This window comes from Manacus candei, unplaced genomic scaffold, assembly GCF_025592945.1.
Source record: "Manacus candei isolate 608988 ecotype Guabito, Panama unplaced genomic scaffold, ASM2559294v1 h1tg000023l, whole genome shotgun sequence".
In the NCBI taxonomy this organism is placed as follows: domain Eukaryota; kingdom Metazoa; phylum Chordata; class Aves; order Passeriformes; family Pipridae; genus Manacus; species Manacus candei.
In genome coordinates this window covers 723,527-740,048 of record NW_026138071.1, presented here as the reverse complement: position 1 = coordinate 740,048, position 16,522 = coordinate 723,527, and the positions used below count along the sequence as shown (strand labels likewise).

General features: G+C 41.7%; 2 protein-coding genes across 4 annotated transcripts; one reads left to right on the top strand and one right to left on the bottom strand.

The window, feature by feature from the left end:
• Positions 1-201: 201 nt before the first annotated feature.
• On the bottom strand, positions 202-3,328 carry DBI (diazepam binding inhibitor, acyl-CoA binding protein). Its single transcript, XM_051786609.1, has 4 exons — positions 3,228-3,328; positions 2,984-3,101; positions 1,244-1,306; positions 202-501 (listed from the first exon to the last, which is right to left on the bottom strand). The coding sequence occupies exons 1-4, from the start codon at positions 3,234-3,236 to the stop codon at positions 428-430; spliced, it is 264 nt and encodes an 87-aa protein (XP_051642569.1). The 5' UTR covers positions 3,237-3,328; the 3' UTR covers positions 202-427.
• Positions 3,329-3,424: 96 nt separating this feature from the next.
• Positions 3,425-13,879, top strand: CUNH2orf76 (chromosome unknown C2orf76 homolog). 3 transcript variants are annotated; one of them, XM_051786605.1, is made up of 7 exons: positions 3,425-3,562; positions 3,836-3,980; positions 5,204-5,356; positions 7,080-7,130; positions 10,474-10,511; positions 10,644-10,725; positions 13,695-13,879. In XM_051786605.1, the coding sequence occupies exons 3-7, from the start codon at positions 5,224-5,226 to the stop codon at positions 13,769-13,771; spliced, it is 381 nt and encodes a 126-aa protein (XP_051642565.1). In that variant the 5' UTR covers positions 3,425-3,562; positions 3,836-3,980; positions 5,204-5,223; the 3' UTR covers positions 13,772-13,879. The 3 variants fall into 3 exon arrangements, with proteins under 3 accessions (XP_051642565.1, XP_051642566.1, XP_051642567.1); XM_051786606.1 differs by having other exon boundaries at positions 3,492-3,562; positions 3,816-3,980; XM_051786607.1 differs by lacking the exon at positions 3,425-3,562 and adding an exon at positions 3,594-3,742.
• Positions 13,880-16,522: the final 2,643 nt, after the last annotated feature.

The following is a 16,522-nucleotide window of genomic DNA, read 5'->3' as shown; positions in this document are numbered from 1 at the left end:
TGTGGTGTTCCAGCTTTAGTGGGTTGCCACTCATCTCCATGAGAAAGGAAGCAACGGAGGAGTGGCTTGGCCAAAGTCCGCATTGCCCGAACAAAGACTACCGGCCCCCTCTAGTGGCAAAACGATGGGGAAATTGGTTTGATTTGACAGCTGCAACACAGCAATTAAAGGATAATCACAAAGGGATGACCAGCACAACAGTTTAAGTACCAAATTCACTTTAATGAGTTCCAGATTTTGTTCCCAGAAGGAATTTATAATGTGTCAGTACATTATTAGGCAGGTACATAACTTCTCCTGAAGTACAGGCATGAGGAGAAACAACTGTAACACACTAGGTATTTAAGATTACTCTTGGAAACCAGTTTTCCACAGTATTAGAAATAAGGCATGTTTCAGGCGTGCATGTGGCTGCTATATCCAGACCTCAGATGCCATATTTGGCCTTTAGTTCTTCCACTTTTGCTATGTAAGCTTTCATTGCATCTTCTTTGGACATTCCTGAAGGACAGAACACAGGAAGCAGTCAGCTACCCTTTGCAGATTAAAATGCCTCTTACAAGTCACAATTTCTTGGTGTAGCCCATGGCTACCAGACACCAGAGGAGCCAGGAAGGTCAGTTGGCTGTGAATTCACTATTAGAGTTTTACACAAACGTGTTCATCAGCCATGATAAAACAGTGTTTCACAGCCAAGTTGTTTTTGGACAGACAGCAACTAAACAGTGTATCAGTTCTATTAATGCCATCACCAATTATTACAGGAAACCTATTCAGTCAACTTAAGACTGCATTTAGATGTTAGTGCTGGTTCTTTAAAATACCAGAAAACACATCTCCCCATTGTCATAGATTAGACCACTTGTTAGGCTCCTTGTTTGGAGCCAAGAGGTCAGTTGTTTCTTCTACAGCTTTCCTAACTGGAAGATGCATAACAACTAGGGGGAGAGCTCAGTCTCTGGAGTACTAGGCTGGGACCTGGAAAACAGACTTAGGTTTCTGCTGATGCTACTGTTCTCTTTGGTTTAACATCTTGAGCCAGGTGGGCATTTTGCATCTTAATTCCCTTTCACACAGGCAATATTTTTCATGATTACTTGCGCCTTGCAGAGGTAATCAAAAGTTTATTATCATAGCATTCTGAACTTCTAGAACTCTTGTATTATAAGGCAACACTATTCTGTTGCCTGCTGAACTACACGTGCTTTTCTGACTTTTATTGGTGTTTTAAGAAGACACTTACCTTTCAATGCACTCCAGGCATCCCACTTTGCTTTGCCTTTGAAGTCCAGCATACCAGGGCGTTCTGAGAGAGACAAGGTAAGCAGCAGAATTAGTTTGTGTGATCTGAGTGTAGGTAATACCCACCTGATGGCTATTTAGCTCTTAACTATGACAAAATACAATGGTTCATCTTTGCAGCTGTTACTTACTAACCTGTAGTCAGCAGATCACCTCAAGGGAACACACTAGAACACTGCTGGTGACAACTCTGTCAAGTTCCCTTGAGACAGCAGCATTTGAGCAGAAGTGCACCAACTAGTGTGATTTGGTTTTATGGTGCTTTCTGAAGAGCCTGCTATAACCTGACAGCTATCCAATTAAAGAACACCAGCCCTAAAGTAAAGCAAAAATACTCTAAGGTCCATTACATGCAAAGACATAAGAAGTGAAGCTGGTAGCATACAACTTAGAACTCACTATCATCAAGCTAAGGGTATGTTTCTAATCTATAGCTCCACATTTGTTCTGTCATCTAGGGATATAACCTTGGAATTCTAACTCACTTCACTGTAGGCTACATGTGGCCAAGTAGAGAATGAATGATGTATAAATGGCTATTCTTCAAGTCAAGTCCCCTCTGCGATTTTACTTCCCCTCTGTCTCCTTAAAGACAATTCTTAAGAATTGTATAAAAAGGAACTGGACAGTAGCCACAGAAATATCCTTGTGCAGCTCACATGGCACAGTGACCTGCAGAGCTACTTGGCAGCTCCACTTCTCTCCAACACAAACCCCATCAGTCACTCTTTCACAGGCTGCTTTTCTGGCCAGCTCACGTTGCTCCTGCTTCACAAGAGGGCAACCACTTACAGAAATGGTGGTATATTCACAGCTCTAGAACACCATTTCCCCTTGTCAAGCATTAAAAATGCTAAGGGTCCGGCCACACCAAAGGATCGTATCTTAATCCCAAAGTCGGTTCTGTTCTCCCTCCACGCTGCCCACCTTGCAAAAAGGAGACTGCATTTACCATTTCATGCACACTTCACTGCCAGCTTTTAATTCAATAGACACCCAATAAACTTCACCAGCTACTGGGTTAGGAGGCCAGCACTCTAAACAAATGACCTTTCCCCTTTCTAATCCTAGCTACTCCAGTTACACAAGGTCAATAGAGACAAGCTTCACTCTAAATGTTATTCCGGGGGCTGAGCTGCCAGTGGCAGAAATGTAGCAAGAGAAGTAGCAGGAGACATTTTGTGTAGTGTACCTGCAGACATATTTTTGCCACAGTCTTTCCAAAATATATTTAATTGCAGCTCCTGTAAGAGTTTTCTCCCATTCTTCTGGGTTTGCTTTCCAACGCTATTTTTAGCAGCTTGTCCAGTCTATATAAATTGTGTGTGTCATTACCCTCGTACTGCAGTTCTACACTTCTATAGCTTGGTTTGCTGTTTAAGGCTATTTAACCCGAGAAGTGTTTGCATTAAACCAGCAGAGGTCTGCAAGAATCCCAATCCCACTATTTGCACTAAGCTAACACACAAAGGATCCCCAGCCCCTCACTGCACGATCCGGACGGCTGCAGCTGGGTTAATCTAAAAACCAGAGATTGCACAAACCCTTATCGGGCCGGGCTATGCCCTGGCCGTAAATCCGAGCCAAGTGGGCTCTGAGTCACTTAAACCGAGCCGCGGGATTGCGTGAAGCACAGCGGGGAAGAGGTTTTGCCCCCAGCGCCGCCCGGGGCGGCACCTACCCGTGTTCACGTCGCCCACCGTGGCCTGTTTGTAGTGGCTGTAGATGTCGAGCATCTCCTGGTCCGCGGGCTGCGACTTAAGCTGCTTCACCTCCTCGGCGGCCTTCTGGAACGCGGCCTGGGGGAGAAAGCGGCAGTGGGTGATGAGGGGAAGGCGCCCGGTTGCCCCCCGTGTGCCCGGTTGCCCCCCGTGTGCCCGGTTGCCCCCCGTATCCCCACAGCCCCCAGTGTCCCTCCCCCCCACCTCGGTCATCGCTGCAGCCCCTCTGCGCTCCCGGCGCCGCCGCTTCTGCCGCGCCGCCCCCGCCGCGCGCGCGCCTCTCCCCTCGCCTCACCCGCCGCCGCCCAATCAGCGGCGCCGCGCCCCGCGCGCGGCCAATCGGCGCTCGCCGGTGGCGGGCACGCGCCGGGCAAAGGGCCAATGCGGAGGCGGCGCGGGGCCCGCCCATTCATCAGTAGGGCTAGAAGGGGGCGGGACCGGAGGGCAGCGTAGCCAATGCCGCGCTGCGGTGGGTGTCACCCAGGGCACATGATTGGTTAGGCGGGTGAGGCGGGACCCGGAAGTGCCGGCGGGGAGCGGTAACAGGCGCAGTCGGGCGGTGATGGGTGTGGGGTTGTGCTGGGGTGGGTCTCAGCGGTGCTGCGGGACGGGGGAAGGGTCCTTTCCACAACAGGAGTCTACCACCAGCGCCTCTGACCTGCGCTGTTCTCCCTGCGGAGGCCCGGGGTAGTACCGGGTCCCAGCTCTACGCGCGATCGGTCTGTTCGTTCTGAGTAGTAGATGTGAAAATCGGCGATTTCTGGTTGTGCTTCCAAATCTGTGCTCTTACAGTGTTTTTCCGTCCTGCTCAGGAGAAAGTGAATTGAATGCTGTGCCCTTCAGATCTCCAGTCCATGCGGAATAGCACTAAGAAAATATCCACCTTTGCTTTTGTGATGACCCACCCTTAAGGGGAAGGGTCTCTGCAGCTGTTTAATATAAATCTAGTTATTTCAGGTGCGAAGTGTGCTTTTTGTTTGGCGTGTTTTATTTGTATCACAGCTTATTTGCAATGGAATTGGAGCTCTGGGAATTATTAGCCAAGAGGATGTAAAAGCAAGTTACCCTGTCTTGTGGAAGGTCTGTGCCCTCGTTCTGCAGATAATACTTGAAGAAAATGTTGCTACTTTGCTTTGCCAGAATACAGCTAGAATAAATACAGGAAAGGCTGGGATGTACCTGGATGCCTGCATGGTGATGGGGCACTTAAATAACCACCCCTGGAAAAAAAAGGCAAAAAATAAAAGACACACAAAAAGAACATAAAGGGATGAACTGGTGAGAGAATCCCTCGCAGGACTGGAGGTGGTGACTGAAATGGTTGCTCCGGGATGGGAGGTGCAGGGGTTGTGCTGTGCCCCTGCCTGATGTCACAGCACATGCACTGCAGTCTATGTTCCCTGCTGCTGCAGCCACAGCAGTTTACCATGTGACCAGGAAACAAGGTTGCTGAGGGATACCCAGCACCAAAAATAGAGAAGTAGGTTGGGGTAGGAAACAGTTATGTTTTCCTGTGGAGAGAAAGAACCCGACAGAACAACATGTGGGCTTGTTTGAAGAGGGGTTTGGGTTGATGAAGCCACTCTGTTGTAGGTTCTGCTCTCTTTTAAATTATATAAGCCCTGTAGAGCCATTCTAGAGACCTACTATTATAAATGAAATCCCTTAATTATGTAGAACTGTACCAAGAGGATTATTTGTATGTGTATATGGGGGTGGTTTTTCCACTTTCTCTAGGGAGGTGAAAATGAGCATTGTGTGACAGCTTAGGCATTTTTCAGGGTATTACATTCTCTGCAACATAAGTACGTTAAAAAGGTTTTGTTCATATTAGCACATTCTTCTAGAGCACGAGGTTACTCACCCAGCAGGTGAAGTCACTTAAAACCCAAACAACATAATTGCATTTACTCACAACATTTTTGCATGTGAGGTCTGATATGGCACCACACGGTACAGGTGCAGATCATGTGGTGTGCAGTATCAGTAATGTCCTGTTTGCTTTGAGACCTGGTTACTGCTTCTGTAGGAATAATAGAAGTGAAACCCTGAAAGACACAATGTTATTGAACTTCTTGCCATGTTTTAATCTTTGCATGAGGCCCAACCTGCACCTTTGTTTTCCAGCTGTGCCCATGCACAAAGGAAAGGCAATAATTCCTCTCTTTAATGTTTTCCAGGTGATTCAGAATTAATTCTCATGTCATCAGAGAGCTCAACTGTCACAGTTCGTCTTGTTCGCTCTTTTGAGCACCGGAATTTCAGACCTGTGGTGTACCATGGGGTTGCCTTGGATCAGACAGTGAAGGAGTTCATTACTTTCGTGAGAAAGGGTAGGGGGTGCTTGTCTTGTTCATTCGTTTCAGGCCCATGTGTTGCTGTCTCTGCCCAGGAAAGTGGAGGGGAGCAAATGAATGGGAATTCTGTGGCTTTGGTAGAGATGCCAGATTTGTGTTTACATCCCCTGTATGCTTTCCTCCCTTGGATGAAGGGTCTGGAGTTAATAAGAGCTTCCATGGTCAGTGTGCCATGCCTAAATTTGGATAGACTGCTCCCCCTGCCCAAACCCCACATTAAGTCCAAAAGGAACAAGGGCATTGGTGCATTTAGCTCAGTGCCTCAGGCTCCTTGCGTGGTGCTGTCAGGCAGATATTCACAAATTAATAGGAATAAATTAATAGAATTTAGAGAGCCTTTGATCCTAAGGAACTACACCAGTATGTGGAATGTGGGAATGCAAGTCTGTTTGCTATTTGTGAGAAGAGAGAATCTTGAAAAATTGTTTTTGACACTGTGAGGTCTTGCTATGCATGTTTGTTTCCGAGTTTCTGTCTCCATCTTAGGCTTTGTGGGCTCTCTGTTTTAGGAGCCTCATTGAAAGTGACAGTGAATGTAAAAGTTAATTAGTGCAGACCAGCCCACGCAGCGACTCAGCTGTTAGGGTGTTACCCTTGATGTTGCAGATGGATTTCCACACACCTAAATGGAGACATTCAAAGGGAACAGAATAACATCATTTGCTTTTTTCACATGAAGTCATCTTGAACAAGTCTTGAACTGTTGTAGATGATAACATTTGAGCAACTCCTAGGACAGTGCCCTGGGACTCATGGCTATATTGTGCTTTTGGTGACTTTCATACTTCTAGACAGTGATAGGGATGGCAAGATCTCAGGATGCTTTTAGAAAACTACGAGAACATATGGTACAAGAACATATGGTACAGAAGAAAATAAAAAACAATGCTGAGAAACTTGCTTTTGATGTGTGCAGTATTGCAACTCACAGTTGTTTGAGACAAAGCCAGTGCCTTGAACAAGACTTTTTGGAACCTCATTCCACAGAGGGATAGTGCTGTTCCTGGTCCAAAATTCATGTTCCTTGCTTTACTGTGATCTGTTTTGAAGGGGAAGTTTGAGATAAATTGTTAAAAGTAGTGGATGAAATCATGGTTTCAGCTGCTTTGCTGCCAAGCATTCCACAGGCCTTCCGAGGCCCTGGTTAAGTCCCTGGGTGTCACTGGGAACACTGGCACACAGGAAAGTGTCAGTGTTCTTGCAGTTACTTGTGAGCTGTATCCTGTATACAGCTGGAGAGTTGATTTTCTACAGTTGGGCTTCTTTTTTTGTGGCTGGTTCTCATGGCTGTGTTTACTGAATGATTCAGTTATGAATGACAGTTGTGAGCTGTTTGTATGAAGTAGAGAGAGATGCTATGCAAACCATTAGAAGGGTACTCCCCGCAGATTTCTGAAGGATCAGACTCCTGTGATCATATCCAAATTGCACTGACTCACTGTCCTCATGGGTTGTTTTGTTCAGAGGGACTTCATGCTCAAGTGAAGTTAATCACATATGGTGTAACGATAGAATCTGAGCCAAAGGCTGTGTTTTGGTATTGGATACTCAACCAAGTCTCCTGTGTTGTGGATTTATTTTGACGTACAGGATGTCCAGGATGCATACACTGTGCATACACTGCACAGTAATAGAAAATAAAATATTGGAAATAAAAAAGAGAGAACTTTGTTTTAACTTGGTCCTTTTATTTTAACAGATGTGTCTTCAAGAACAGGACTTCCTCCTCCCTTTAAAAATTACAAGTATGGTAGGTGTGGGGTTTTTTTTCTTGTTTTAGTTACTGTAAAATGCACACATAAGCACTTTATACCAGTGCTTATACAATTTAAAAGATAACTATTGTGGAATACTCATGCTGGTGCCAGCTCTTGTGACTGGGGTTATGGCACTGGGATCATGTCTGCAGAACTTGACCATTATTTTGAAGATCCATATTAATCTTTGAATTAGGCTGCATGTTATGCATTATTTACTCTTGGGTACTGATGGTTTTTAATATTAATTTTTTATTGTTTTTATGAGTGCCTTTTAACTTTTTCTTTGCCTTAATGAGCAGCTTGTGATCTCAAAACACTTTGAAATTGTAGCTCTCTATGTGCTTATGTACTTCAGTATCTATTTACTAATGGTGAAGTCAGAAAGGCTGGTGAAACGGGAGCTGAAGGCAGTAAGTAGAAAATGCTGAAGACTTTTGTGCCTAAATAGTTTACATTATATAAGAGAAGCAGGGGAACTTTGCTCAGAGAAGATATGAAAGCTCTTAAATACAAGTTGGTGGAATGAAATAGCCTAAACTTGGCAATTCTGAAAGTTCCTTTGGAGTTTTGCTGCAAGTGATCCTCCGTCTCTGATGTTCTTGGAGCTGACAGACTCCTTCCTCTACAGTGATTCAAGTAATTGAATAAGAAACCTACTCAGTACATGTGAATGGTAATAAACTCTCTTTGCCTATTTAAAAAAAAAAAAAAAGCCAAGGATTTCATTTTGTGCTCTTGCTGATGATGAAGGAGATAGTGCAAAATGAAACCAGAAAAAGAGTTAGGGATTAAGATTGACGATATGCCAGTGGCAAGGACTTGAATGTTACTATTATTTTTAATATGTTACTTAACATCTAGGTAATTCTAAGTTTGAATTTGGAGATGCCCTTCTTTCCATCAGTGGCTTTGGCCAGATGAGGTGGTCCTGTCTAGAACTGCTGCTATCGGTTGTATTCCTGGTGTTGCCTATCCCTGCTGCTAGTTCTTTCATCTCTTGGAGATCAGTTTAGTTTTTCCCAAGGTGTAAGTTGTGGCTGAGCAGCTGACTGTGCCATGTGGGACTGAGCATAACTTTAAAACCTGCTGCACCAGTTAGTGGGGGCCTACTTTTACTGGGATGGTGCTAGCTGCGTGAAAATTTTCACACAGGAAAATCAAAGCCAAGTTCCTCACCTTCCCCTCAGGCTGTGAATCATCCAGGTTCATGTTTTTGCCATCTCTGCTGTCTCTACACTGCTCCACTGTCTTTCTTGGATTTTTGTGAGAAAAGGACAGTGAGACTTTTGCATGAACAGTGCTCGTAAGAGTCAGATTTTTTCTTCTGCTTTGTTTGGCAGTGCCAGAAATCTCAGTTGGATTGGCTGTCTCTCACCTTGCCTGTTTCAGCTTCCTTCTCTCCAGAATTCAGCACTGCTTTGTTCTCTCAACATCGTATATAATGCCATCTCTTTTTTCCTTGTGGATTGGTGCTCTAACTCACATCTCAAAGATTGTGACTTTCATTTTCTCTTTGTTTCTTTAAACGCAAAATTCTTGTCCCTGGTCTAGAGCTCTTCTCAGTCAATCATATCTTCCTACCCCATCATTGCCTTCTTTCCACTGGTGAGGGCAGTGAAGATAGTGCCATCTTGTCTCATAAGCTGCTTCTTAGTTTTATTTCTTTTCTCCTTGAATGTGGAGCAATATCGTAGATGCTTCACAGAATCAGACTTCAGAAAGTGATTTCTTATCTACTGTCATGAAAGACCTATTAACAGAAAAGACAAGATAAAAAATTGTCAATATGATGGAGTGGAACTAAATGGGGATGAAATAGCAAAGGCTAGTGGGAGGACTTAAGGCTTTAGCTAGGATGAGAAGAGACTGTAGTTTTATCTCTGTAACAGAGTTAGAGAAACCATTTAATAGCTCAGATGAAGACAAGGAAAACTGCTGAGTGCCAGTTGTGGAGTTGTGAACAAGTGAAATTGAGACAATGGTTCAGGGAATGAAGACTAATGGCTAAGACTAGAGAAAAGGGAATGTGGCAAGGTAGGCAGAGAAGCTTAAAACTGACAGGCAGAGGCTGTGTTTTATTTGCTGTGGTAGAAAGGTTTCTTGATTGCAGTATGTTTTTTCTGTGGTTGCTTGGTCTTTTTGCAATGCTTCTATGCAAGATGGATCCTGGTAATTGCAATTTAATGTCTGTCTTGCTTCTTATGCCACAGTTATTACAACATACCAAGGCTGCCTTCTTAGTGACCTCTGTGGTGGGAATAGAGTAGTTTCTCTACCTTATGTAGTGTTTTAGATAGTGTCCAAAATGGGCCAGAGGGGTATGGAAGCAAACTTCTGAGTGGGAATGTGATTTCTGTTATTCTGAACATCTGAATACTTACTCTTGGTAGTTTGTGAGTTGGTTTAGTCTATATTTAACTTTGTTGCATCCTTCTCTTACCAGACTATTTCGACACATAGTGTTCACTCAGTGCACAAACCCAAACTAGAAGAGAAAATGAGCCGACAAGCAGAACTGGTTTTTCTTCTTTGCTGGGAAGGGATTGATGTATTACTCTGAATTTGTTCTAACACAGCAGCTTTGGAGTTTGATTATTATTTTTTTTTAAATGCTGCATGGCTTTAAGTGCCGACTTCCATTCCCTCTGGATCCTTGCACTCATCCAGTTGCTTCAGTGACTGCATAATTTTCCCCTTGTTTTCCCTTCTGTTAAAGCCCTGCCCACATTGCCAGAAGAAAATGGCACTTTCTTTTTTTTTTTCTTTTCTTTTTAATAGCATAATTTCTAGAAGTACTACATTGCACAAACATATTAGAGATAAAAATTACTGAAGAGGATATAGCATTTAAAAGAGAAGAGCCTGTATCTGTTAATGGAAGATGAACTTGCTTAACAAAATTTCTACCGTGGAAAATTTCAAGGATGATCTGAAGTGGTCAGGTTACTGTCTTAATCACTTGTTGCCTATCAGCGTAGCTTTAATAGTTGACAGTGCATAAATGCTGTTGGACCCGCCCCAATTGCATGTGTAAAACCTGTTAAAACACCCTAAGTGGCATTTAAATTGATGTCTTTTGACTGGCCATTGGGATGGTTATTAGTTATTGTAATTCAGACAGCTGACAGAAGCCCATTAGAATGTGGTACCTTAATGTTGCATTGACTGGTTTAAGGCTATGGCTGCAGGACTGGGAGATTAAGATTGAATAAGCAAAGTTGTTAGTAACAAAAGATTTTGAAGGTTCTACCTTTGTTTTTTCCCCCCCAAGTACAACTTTGTGTTATCTGCTTATTAAGCCTTATTTTAGGAAAACACTGTATTTTCTTTCAGATACAATGAAGATTATTCACCAAGCACACAAATCTAAGGTAAGATTATTAGCTGTGTTCTTCCCCTTTTATGTGCTTTGATGCAGGGAGATCTCTGCATTGTCAAAAAAGACTTGGGCAGAGAAAATCAGTAAAAATTCTTATTTTGTATTCTGGTTCTCTGATTTGTAGACTGGTGAACTTGTAGTGAGTTTGGAAGATGATGACAAACTGATTCTGAAAGAAGACAGTACACTGAAAGCAGCTGGAGTAGGTAGGAGTACATTTGTATTGACTGGAGATGCTGTTCATTGTAGTTGCATTAAACTGATAACTGACTGATTATGTTTGGATAGGCTGCCGAAAAGTAAATGCTATTCCTGATGCTCTTTACACGACTTCATAATTATTCAGGGAAGAATTATTCAAATCATTGGTCTGAGGGCAGCAGGTATCTGCACTCCAAATGTTCAGAATGCAAATTGTGATTTTTGGAGGGTATGCTTATAATTCTGCTGAGAGTAATTTTAAATGATTGACAGATAGGTTATTAGTATCGTGTCTGCTTAGTCTTATCAGTAACATTTAAACTGATGTTTTGGTTAGAAATGTAAGTAGTGGAACCAGGATGGAATAATGAAATAAGATTAGATTTGTTTAATGTGCTGCATACAGTGCCTGATAGTCAGATTGCTCAGGAAAGCTTGAGCAGTATCATTTAGAGAATGTGCTGAACATGGCAAAGAGTTGAAACTTGACCTGATTTCTCACATTTTGACAGGAGACTACATATAGGGCATGTCTTTTGGTAATAATGTAAAGAAATGTCTGTCATGATAAAATTGATAGTCCCTGGATGTCCTTTGGGCTTCTCATGAACGTGGCTGAATGACTTTGTGGCAGCAGGGTACTTAAGGGAGGTAGTTGCATTCCACCTTGATGTGGACGTTTGCTCATTTCAATCTGATTTGCCTGGCTAGAACACATTAACTGCCTGTGCCCTAAGTGCAGGGGCTTCACAGAGGAAGCCCCTTCCTGTTCCTGATGCCCACTGATGGCTCCCCAGCTACTGAATGATTTTCTCACAGGTTTCTTGGCTCTTTCGTTTCCTGCCATTTACTTTCTGGTTTTATGTGGCTCGGGATGTCTCTTCAATGTTTTTCTCTGGGGTGAACTGCAACTGGTCTCAGTACACCTTTCCTAAAGGTCTTTGGGTGTTTCTATAATATGAATCATAGTTATTCTCTGCTTGTTTTTATTGAAGCAGGTATTTTTATCTGGAGGAAAAAAAAAAAGAAAGGAAGATTACTGGCACTTAAGCCTTATAGATTTGTAATTTAGTTAGCAGAGGAGTCATTTAAGCATGATTTTTATCTACCTAAGAGGCAATACAGTTCAGGAGAGGGACTCATGACAGTGCCAAATGTTGAATTAGAAACAACACTGTCAGAGCTGGCTTCTTTCAGAAAGGTATTGATAAATGTTTGTATATATTATCCCTCTTTGAAACTAGATTTGTAGCTACCGCAGTGAAACAGTTGGATGTTATCTCAAAAGAGGTGTCAAAACATCAGAATAACTGTTATAGAAAAAGGAAATAGGAATAGACCAGCCTGTTCTGTGTCTCTGTGCAAAGGGAGAGGTGCTTTATTCAGGGCAGAAAATGATTTAAAACTGCTTTTAGTTATTTTCTTTTCTGAATAACTAACAGCAGTTAGTCATTAGTGTATAGAGGATATTAGTGATAGAAGAAGAAAACCCTTTCTTTGGAAAATACCATGTGCCATTATGCCTTTTTCATATGTTCCAGCATATCTTGATGTGAAAATTATTTAAGTTAGGAATAAGTGAGGTCTTTGTAGTAAAATTTTGAAGATTTTACTTTTCCTCTTCAACTAGAAGTGGAAAAGAGTAAACCAGGAAAGTGTATGATAACATATACCAGTGGTCCTCATTTTGTACAGTTTCTTTAAATCAGTAAGAAGATTTTGAAATCTCCTATTGAGATATTACAGTTTTCCAACATCTAGTCTGGTCAAGATTTACCAGAATAAAACAGAGAATGGCCATTAGAAAACCTAGGAAATTCTGAGACATGCAGAACATTTTTTTGAAGCTGCAGTTCATTGCCCTTGGCACTATACAGGGTTGGGCTAGAGAGTTATAAATTATGAGGACATTAGATAAGTATCCTCAGGAAAGCCTCTGTGGTAGTGATTATTATTACAGTTATTATCTAGTCAGCAAAGTTCATGCTTGCTTTTTTTTTTTTTCAAGTATGGTGTATGTTAATAAAGTGTTCAGTATTCATTGCAAACACTCTTGTCTGTTTTCTAGTTGAGATTCTAAAATCCCTTCTGCTCTTTTTTTTTTTTTTTTACAAGACAGGCAGACTTCATTAACTTAAGGTTTAATTTAAAAAAAGAATGTGGAACTTATTGGCTCAGCACCTTAAGAATTCCATGTTTAATAATTGCGAAGACTTTCCATCAGATTTGTCTCTGTTCTGAATAAGTAATGTTGCTGACTTATTGTTTTAAAAGAGGAAGTCCTTGACCTACTGGGTTGAAAGAACTGTGACTGCTCTGAACCTTTGTGGGTCCTTTAGCTCTGCTATATCCCCTGTGAATAATTAGAGGTATTTGAAGGTATTGCTGGAGAAGCCAATTTGTGTCTTTCACTTTGCATATTGTTGAAGCCTCATGAATTAATCATCAGCAGGGCAAAAAATTAACTTCTTCAGACACATATTTTGATGGGTCATGAGGGAGAATGTAAAGTGATCTGTAAAATATTCTACTGATCCTCTAAGTATTAAATTATTATACCTACAGGCTAATTTAATGGGAAAAAAAGTTTCTTTTCCCCTTTCCTAACAGAAAAATGCATGAAAAAAGGAGTATATCATGCTTCATTATTTTCCTACCATTTGAAGGTGTTAGAAATGCAATGACTTAATTTGCTGGATGCTTATACAAACAATTCTGAAGACTGTTAAACAAATCTTGAGAGGTCTTGTGTACATATTTACTTCTATATGTTCACGTTCTTGGTGGTTTTGTTTGTTTGGGGTGTTTTTTAACAAGGTTACCTGACATCTTTAATACTGGAGTCTTTTTTGCAAAGATATGAGAAGGAAAAGTGTGTGGAGAGTTATAATTGTCTTCTAAGATTCTCAATAGGTGGCTATTGGGTGGTTCATTTACCAGTGTGCTAAATATTTAATTTTTTTATTCGTTCCAGCAAATGAGACGGAATTAGCATTCTTCTGTGGGGAAGATTACAGGAACTACAGAGCTAATCCTGTTTCAGCCTGGTGAAGATCCCAAGAGATTGTTTTGTTTTCCCATACCTGTTGTAAATTTCCCTTATTCTGCTTAATGAGATTTTTCTTAAAGATCAATAAATCCTAGAGGATTGCTTTGCAAGCAGTGCAATTCCCTTACAATAGAAATTAATTTCTGTCAATATGCCTCGACTGAGAGAAGGAAAACTGGGGGACATAAATTACTTTTTTCTTTCTCACTTCTCTCTTTCCTTTGCTTGCCTCTTATGCTTCAGGCATGCCATCTCTGACCTGTGACACACGTTCTTGGTGTGATCCTACAGCAGAGAGTAGCTGCATATGGAGATTATACAATGCACAATAAGATCCCATCACAGTACTAACTTCTAATGAAAATGAAGCAAAACCTCCTTCACTTAAATGAAAAGTTTTATGACCGAATCACTAGGTATTTTAAAGAGCTTGAGAAGAGAATGTCTCTGTTTCTCAAGTCGTAGCTTTACTTCTCTCATTTTATGTTTGGTCTCTTTTGTTTAAGTAGTGCAGACTGGCAAGTGTTTCATGCTTTTCACTGGTGAATGCTTTCCATTATCCTCTCTTCCAGCCCTCTTTAGCATGCTGAAAGGGACAGATGACTGTCGGGAGGCTTTTGTGTTCAGGACCAGCTAGCCTGTTTCTAGCTTTAATTGGTGGAGACACCTTCATGCAGAGGTAACAACTCGAGTTCTGCCAGAACATCAGTGTGCCTAAGTAGGAATTGGGCATTTTTCCAAATGGAGTGAAAGCTCATGGTTTCAGTTTTATTCTTAAAACCTGAATCATTGCATTTTTGTGAGGAGGGGCCCAGTCTGTGAGCCACATGTCTTCAAGACTGGAATTGATTGCTTTCTGCTTTCCATGAGCCAAATACTCTGTTGCTATGTGTTTGTTCTTGGTAATTCCAGTCTTTTCTACTACAGGAACCAAATAAAGAATAATAGAAAATAGTCATGCATTCAAGAAAGTACCTTTAGATAGATACCACTTATGAAATGCTTTTTAGGGGGTATCAAGATGGGACATTGTGCCTTTGAGCCTCTCTTCACTGAAATAGGAATGATGCTGGCTCTCTGCCTTAGCAGGTTTTTTGGGCATAGGCTCTGCTAAATCAGATGAGACCTCACATGCAGTTGTTGTACCCTACACATGTACCCTCAGCTTTGAATGAGACCTGACGATACCATTTCCACAACAGACTTTCTGGAGAAGTAAGCTTATCGTTTCCTGGAGCTTTGATTATTTTTTTTTTAATTGACATGATACTGAAAGGAGATGTGTGATTTCCAAAGTATCTAAAAAAAAATTTCCCTTTAATTTAGATGCAGGACCAAAGAACCCTCCACGTATTGTTCCTGCCTTGTTTTCTTCATCCTTTGTGACAACTGTCTGGTTTAAACTGTTTCTGTAGCTGGTGTTACTCACCAACAGCTTTGCTTCAGAGTTTTATTCTCTTCTGAAAGTACTCTAACACTTTTTCAACTGTGATTAAAAGGGTGAGTGTACCTTTGTCTTGTAAGGAGGAGTCTTGTGTCACTGAAATCACCTGTATTCTTTTGGGATTTAGACACTGTTATGCATGCCCTGATGAATTTATGAGAACTTACCTCTTACCTCCTCTTTCTGTCCAGCCAACCTCTCTGTTGCTGGTACCTGCTCTCCAAATATGTGCCCATGTCTCATCTATCTTCTTACACAGTCTGTCGTGTTTGCAGATCTATGTGGCTAATACAGATTTGTACTCATCTTCTCAGGCAGTTTAAGGTAATGCATTGCACTCCAGCTTTGTTCAGCCAAATTTACAATAATGAAGGCAACTTTGTAAGGATATATGGTGTACTGGAGAGATCAATGTCTCAGACTGGCCTGCCAAGGCATCTGGATGGTGTCAGTCAGCACACTCAGGCTTTCAGACTGCTTTCAGACTGAGCAAACACTGCCATTCTTTTCCCCCTGTTCTCGGGATTTGAATTTGGTCTCCAGCCCTTTCAGACAGATTTGGATTGGTTTTGTGATCCTTTTTTCCTAAGGCATTTGTGTTTGAAAGAGTCACCACATTTTAACAACTGTTCTTTCTGGGCTTGTACAGTTCTAAACTTTCAGTGCCACTTTGAGTGTGGCACAGTGAAAGAAGGATTCTACAGCATCAGTGAGAAAAAACTTAAATGTTCTAATGCAAATATTCAAGAATGATGTGCCTGGCACTCCAGATTAGCTTCTCTTTCCAAGGGAAGAGTTAAACTACTGCTTTGTGAGCTCAGTTCGCTCTGGCAATGGCACTTCATTGGCTCCTTTCTCCAGCAGCACAGTAGAGCCTTTTGTAAAGCTCTCAATGGCCATACTTGTAAACTGGTTTCTTCCTGAGGTGTTTTTCTACTGTGTTGTTGTGTTTTTTTTTTTTTTTTAATTGGACCTTTATAATGCTCCTTTCAAGTAAACCCCACAAAACCACAGATAACCACTGAGAACATGTCAAGATATATGCTGTTCTAACATTTGTTGGTGGGATATGGTATAAGCCTTGTGTCAAAGTAGATTTCATTCCAGGATTGTTGAGTACTGAATGAAAACTGAACACTGGCTAATAAATCAGTAAAGACTGGGATGTCTTTGCCCACATGGTTGTGAAATCCTCTTTCTGTTGAAGGAAATCAGAGTTGGTGCCATGGTTTTTTATCCTGGCAGAGGTCATGAACTGCATTGGGCATTGGTTTACAGTTGCTTTTAATCAAAGCTGTAGTGGGGTAAG